General features: G+C 37.0%; 1 protein-coding gene across 1 annotated transcript in view; it reads right to left on the reverse strand.

Moving 5' to 3' along the window:
• Positions 1–6,000, reverse strand: part of LOC306844166 (laminin subunit alpha-2-like) — a gene marked incomplete at both ends in the record, with an annotated part of 216,864 nt that overhangs the window by 21,312 nt on the left and 189,552 nt on the right. The window contains 3 exon segments of the mRNA XM_079376117.1: positions 4,044–4,203; positions 5,574–5,707; positions 5,864–6,000. The exon segment at positions 5,864–6,000 is cut by the window's right edge and continues 7 nt beyond it. Of these exon segments, the coding sequence (XP_079232243.1) occupies positions 4,044–4,203; positions 5,574–5,707; positions 5,864–6,000 (431 nt within the window).

Genomic DNA, 6,000 nt, shown 5'->3' on the forward strand with positions numbered 1-6,000 from the left:
CACTTTCCCCAAACAATGGTCTTCAGTAGAGCTGCTTATAGCTGAATTTGAACTTGTTTCATATTGAATGAACGTCACACAGTTATTGAACTGAACTGAATCAACACTAAACTGACTAGCGTTAATACCACAGATTTTTAGAGCTGTTTTTTATGCTTCTCATCATACGGTCATGTTCTCCTACTCATTGTCAAAATCATACTCTTGATTTAATACTGTCATGTGGAATTGATGTTAGTGGTGTTGAAATTCTGCAGCAAAGCGATGATATCTCAGATCATTATCTAGTCTTGTATAAACTCCATATAGCTAAAACTGTAAATTCTACTCCTTGTTACAAGTATGGTAGAACCATCACTTCTACCACAAAAGACTGCTTTGTAAGTAATCTTCCTGATTTATCTCAATTCCTCAGCATATCCAACAGCGCAGAAAAACTTGATGATGTAACAGAAACTATGGACTCTCTCTTTTCTAGCACTTTAGATACAGTTGCTCCTTTACGCTTAAGGAAGATCAAAGAAAACAGTCTGACTCCGTGGTATAACGAGCACACTCGCACCTTAAAGAGAGCAGCCCGGAAAATGGAGCGCAGCTGGAGGAAAACAAAACTAGAGGTATTTCGTATAGCCTGGCGGGAAAATACCCTATCCTGCAGAAAAGCATTAAAAACTGCTAGATCTGATTACTTTTCATCTCTCCTAAAAGAAAACAAACATAACCGCCGGTATTTATTCAATACAGTCACTAAATTAACAAAAAATAAAGCATCAACAGGTGTTGGCATTTCCCAAGAGCACAGCAGTAATGACTTTATGAACTACTTTACCTCCAAGATCGATACTATCAGAGATAAAATTGTAACCATGCATCCGTCAGCTACAGTATCGCATCAGATACTGCAACAATTCTGGAACAATTCCACTCATTCTCTACTATAGGAGAGGAAGAATTGTATAAACTTGTTAAATAATTTAAACCAACAACATGTATGTTAGACCCTATTCCATCTAAACTACTAAAAGAGCTACTTCCAGAAGTCATAGATCCTCTTTTGGCTATTATTAATTCATCATTGTCATTAGGATATGTCCCCAAAACCTTCAAATTGGCTGTTATTAAACCTCTCATTAAAAAAACACAACTTGACCCCAAAGATGTAGTTAATTACAGACCGATCTCAAATCTCCTTTTTCTGTCAAAGATACTAGAAAAGGTAGTATCCTCGCAATTGTATTCTTTCTTAGAGAAAAATGGTATCTGTGAGGAATTCCAGTCAGGATTTAGACCGTATCATAGTACTGAGACTGCTCCCATTAGAGTTACAAATGCTTCTATCATCTGATCGTGGTTGTATCTCTTTATTAGTTCTACTGGATCTTAGCGCTGCGTTCAACACTATCGACCACAACATTCTTTTAAATAGACTAGAACACTTTGTTGACATTAGAGGGTGGTGATGGCGCAGTGGATAAGACACATGCCTTTGGTGTGAGAGACCTGGGTTCGAATCCACTGTGAGACACCAATGTGTCCCTGAGCAAGACACTTAATCCCTAGTTGCTCCAGAGGTGTGCGACCTCTGACATATATAGCAATTGTAAGTCGCTTTGGATAAAAGCGTCAGCTAAATGAATAAATGTAATGTAAATGTAGAGGAAGTGCCTTAGCATGGTTCAAATCGTACTTATCTGACCGTCATCAGTTCGTAGCAGTGAATGAAGAGGTATCATATCGATCACAAGTGCAGTACGGAGTACCTCAAGGCTCAGTACTAGGGCTGTTACTTTTCACGCTTTATATGTTACCCTTGGGAGATATTATCAGGAGACATGGTGTTAGCTTTCACTGTTATGCTGATGATACTCAGCTCTATATTTCTTCACGGCCTGGTGAAACACACCAAACTGAGAAACTAATGGAATGCATTGTCGATATAAAAAACTGGATGACGAGTAACTTCTTACTGCTAAATTCTGAAAAAAACAGAGGTGTTAATTATCGGACCTAAAAACCCCACATGTAATAACCTAGAACACTATCTAACACTTGACGGCTGCTCTGTCAATTCTTCTTCATCAGTTAGGAACCTAGGTGTGCTGTTTGATAGCAATTTTTCATTTGAAAGCCACGTTTCTAGCATCTGTAAAACTGTGTTTTTCCATCTATCTCAAAAACATATCTAAATTGTGACCTATGCTCTCAACGTCAAATGCAGAAATGCTAATTCATGCATTTATGACCTCATGGTTAGACTATTGTAATGCTTTACTGGGTGGTTGTTCTGCACACTTGATCAACAAACTACAGTTGGTCCAAAATGCAGCAGCTAGAGTCCTTACTAGAACCAGGAAGTATGACCATATTATCCCGGTTCTGTCAACACTGCACTGGTTCCCTATCAAACATTGAATAGATTTTAAAATCTTGTTAATTACTTATAAAGCCCTGAATGGTTTGGCTCCTCAGTACTTGAGCGAGCTCTTACCACATTATCGTCCTCCACGTCTGCTGTGTTCTCAAAACTCTGGCCATTTGATAATACCTAGAATATCAAAATCAACTGCAGGCGGCAGATCCTTTTCCTATTTAGCACCCAAACTCTGGAACAATCTACCTAACACTGTTCGGGAGGCAAACACACACTGTCAGTTTAAATCTAGATTAAAGACACATTTCTTTAACCTGGCTTACACATAACACACTAATGCGCTTCTATTATTCAAATCCGTTAAAGGATTGTTAGGCTGCATTAATTAGATCAACCGGAACCGGGAACACTCCCCATAACACATGATGTACTCGTTACATCGTAAGAAGAATGGCATCTACGCTAATATTAGTCTGTTTCTTTCTTATTCTGTTTCTCAGTCCATGTCCAGATCAGATGGTGGATCGGCACCAGGAGATGATGCCTTGATCGTCGGCGGAGGCCGGACACCTGGATTAGCCCCAGGGACATATCCCCAGTGAAGATCTCGACTTAAATACAATAAAACTAAAAATAAAACAAAATAACTAAAAATATAATAAAATACCGAACTACATAATACTATTATTGTTAGAAATTGCAACAATATAAAATAGAAATATAATACATTTATACATTTGAAATTTTAATTAAAACAATAAGTAAACAATAAATAAACAATAATATCCTGGCCAGAGGAGAATTGGCCCCCGACTGAGCCTGGTTTCTCCCAAGGTTTTTTTCTCCATTCTGTCACAGAGGGAGTTTTGGTTCCTTGCCGCTGTCGCCTCTGGCTTGCTCAGTTGGGGACACTTGATTTCTAGTGATCATCGTCAATTTGATTTCACAGATACTATTTAAACTAAACTGAGCTAGACAATGGCATCACTGAATTCAATAATGAAATGCCTTTAACTGAAAATTGAGTGTTTAATCTTATTATTATACGTTACTGACACTCTATCCTCCAATTTGATACTGTTAAGTGCTTTGACACAATCTGTATTGTTAAAAGTGCTATATAAATAAAGGTGACTTGACTTGACTTCTGCCTCATTGATTCTGTGACTTTCCTGTTTATAACTGCTTTGAAACAATCCCTGTTGTATAAAGCATTTTAAAAATAAAGCTTTACATGATTATTTATCTTGGTTTACGGCAAGACATTACAGGTGAATATGCTAAAAATATTAACTAATAGATCTTATCATACTTCAGCTGATTTATCACAATACATTAAGACAACTGGTTTGCATTACAAGTTTTTGAAATGCAATATTTAAATATGCAAATGAGACGTTATAATATAATTAAATATGCAACAATTTGCATACATTTTCCAGACAGGATTCTGAACACTGGGTGAGTCGGGTTCAACTTAAACTTATTTATATAAATCAGCAATGTTAATGTTACATAAACAAAATAGCATCAATTCTCAAAATTGACCAGTTCATGAAAAAAAGCATGCTTTTGCCTTTACTGTCTCGCCTTAAAGATGTTTATATATTTTTTACTGGAAAACTGGTGGATGCAGTGTTGTGCGGTGGATTGATGAAGCGATCTCTCTCACCTTCACTGAGCCCAGCATGCCGCCGACAAACAGGTAAGCGTTCTGGTCCACATCCAGCACGGTGTAAGTCTCGGGTGATTTAGCACTTCTGAGGCTCGGTAAGATGCCTGTTTTGGGCCCCTCCAGCGCATGGACGGAGATACTGCCGTTCAGCCCGATACTGGACACCACCAACATGAGAATAAGACCAACACTTGAGCCACTGATAATCAGCAATACTAATACATAATAAACAGCTCTTTTCCTTTTCAGTCATGATTAATAGAAGGATTGTACTGTACAGTGCAAATAGTAATCAATGTTTCCCCCAAACACTGTTTATCTTTACTGCTGTCATTAGATGAACATATGAGCTGAAATAACATTTTAGTTTTGTAAGGAAAATCTAATGCAGGCAAAATTCACATCTGTCTACAGAACCAACATCTGGAAACAGCATTTGATAAGTAGTAATGATATTTTACCAGAAATTATGACTTGGTCGTATTGAATTAACACTTAAAACAAAAAAAACAAACAAAAACAAAAGAAGAGTTTTTTAAAATATATTTTGAATCAAGTTCATTTTTCCATGAAAACTAAACGAAAAGGTTTAAGCTTAAAACAAGGAAAAATATTTCAGTGGAATAAGAAAAACTTATCTGTAGCATTTTTTAAACATGTATTCTCTGAAAACTATCGAACAAATCTTCCACCAAACAAACAAATAAATAAAATGGGAGTTGCATCTTTTTATCTCACAATTCTGACTTTATTTTTCACTTTTTCAATTTCACATCTTCCAGTTTTAACACCTTTTTTTCTTCTTCTTTGAATTCTGAGTTTACATCTCTTTTAAGGGAGCCAGAATTGTGTGGTATTATATTGATTTATTGATTTTTTGGAATAGCAAATTGAGAGATATCTCACAATTCATAAAGATAACACTGATTTCCTGAAAAAAATGGTCACACTTTATATTAACTGGCCTTAACTACTATGTACTTACATCAAAAAATAAGTATAATGTACTTATTGTGCTCATATTGTATTGTAAAACACTTTAGCTGCTATTGAGGTGGGATACGGGTAAGGTTAGGGACAGGTTTGGTAGTATGGGTTGGTTTAAGGGTGGGTTAAGGTGTAAGGGACGAGTCAACACAATATTTACATTGTATCAAATTATTAATTTAAATGTAAGTACATAGTAGTTAAGGCCACCTAATATAAAGTGGGACCAAAAACATTTAAGAAAATTATGTTACATAATAATACACACATATATTATATATATTATTCACAATACAGCAGGGCCTCTCGTACCTGATTGCTTGCATATAAACTGACAATTGTGAGAAAAAAGTAACAATTACTTTTTTTAATCTGTGGTGGAATCTTAGTCTTCCATAAAACCAGAACTTCTTACACAATTTCCTATCTTAAGTAAATCTATCTTGTTTTAAGGATGTGTAAGGGTGATAAAGGGTGATGGAAAATGAGGAAATGCTTGTTTTTCAACAAAACACACAGTGTACGTGAACTCTGAATTACCGTGAGGCCTCGATCCGATGCCAGTTTCCATCGTTGATGACGAGATCGGGATATTCGACACGGCCGACCCCTGATCCCACATCCCACAGGAAGTTCACCTTACCCTTCCTCATCTCAATTGCCAAGAAATCCACCTACACACGATTGAGGAAATCCAGCTCTCATCAAACATGACATTATGTGTGTGTGGATGAGTAATAAGCTCTTATTATTTCCCTCGCCATCTCTGTTTCTGACTCAAATGTACACGTTCAGCGATCGCTGCAGAACCCAGACAGTTTCACACTCACATATTTGGCCGATCCGAGGTAGAACAGCAGGTTATCAGCAGCGACCGTCTTCACATGGAGGATGATGGTGTTATAGCGGCCTTTCTTGATCTCTGGCCGGTAGGAGCGGATACAGTCTCCACCGGATGACACAGACA

The sequence above is a fragment of the Barbus barbus genome (genome assembly GCF_936440315.1).
Source record: "Barbus barbus genome assembly, chromosome: 24".
In the NCBI taxonomy this organism is placed as follows: Eukaryota; Metazoa; Chordata; class Actinopteri; order Cypriniformes; family Cyprinidae; genus Barbus; species Barbus barbus.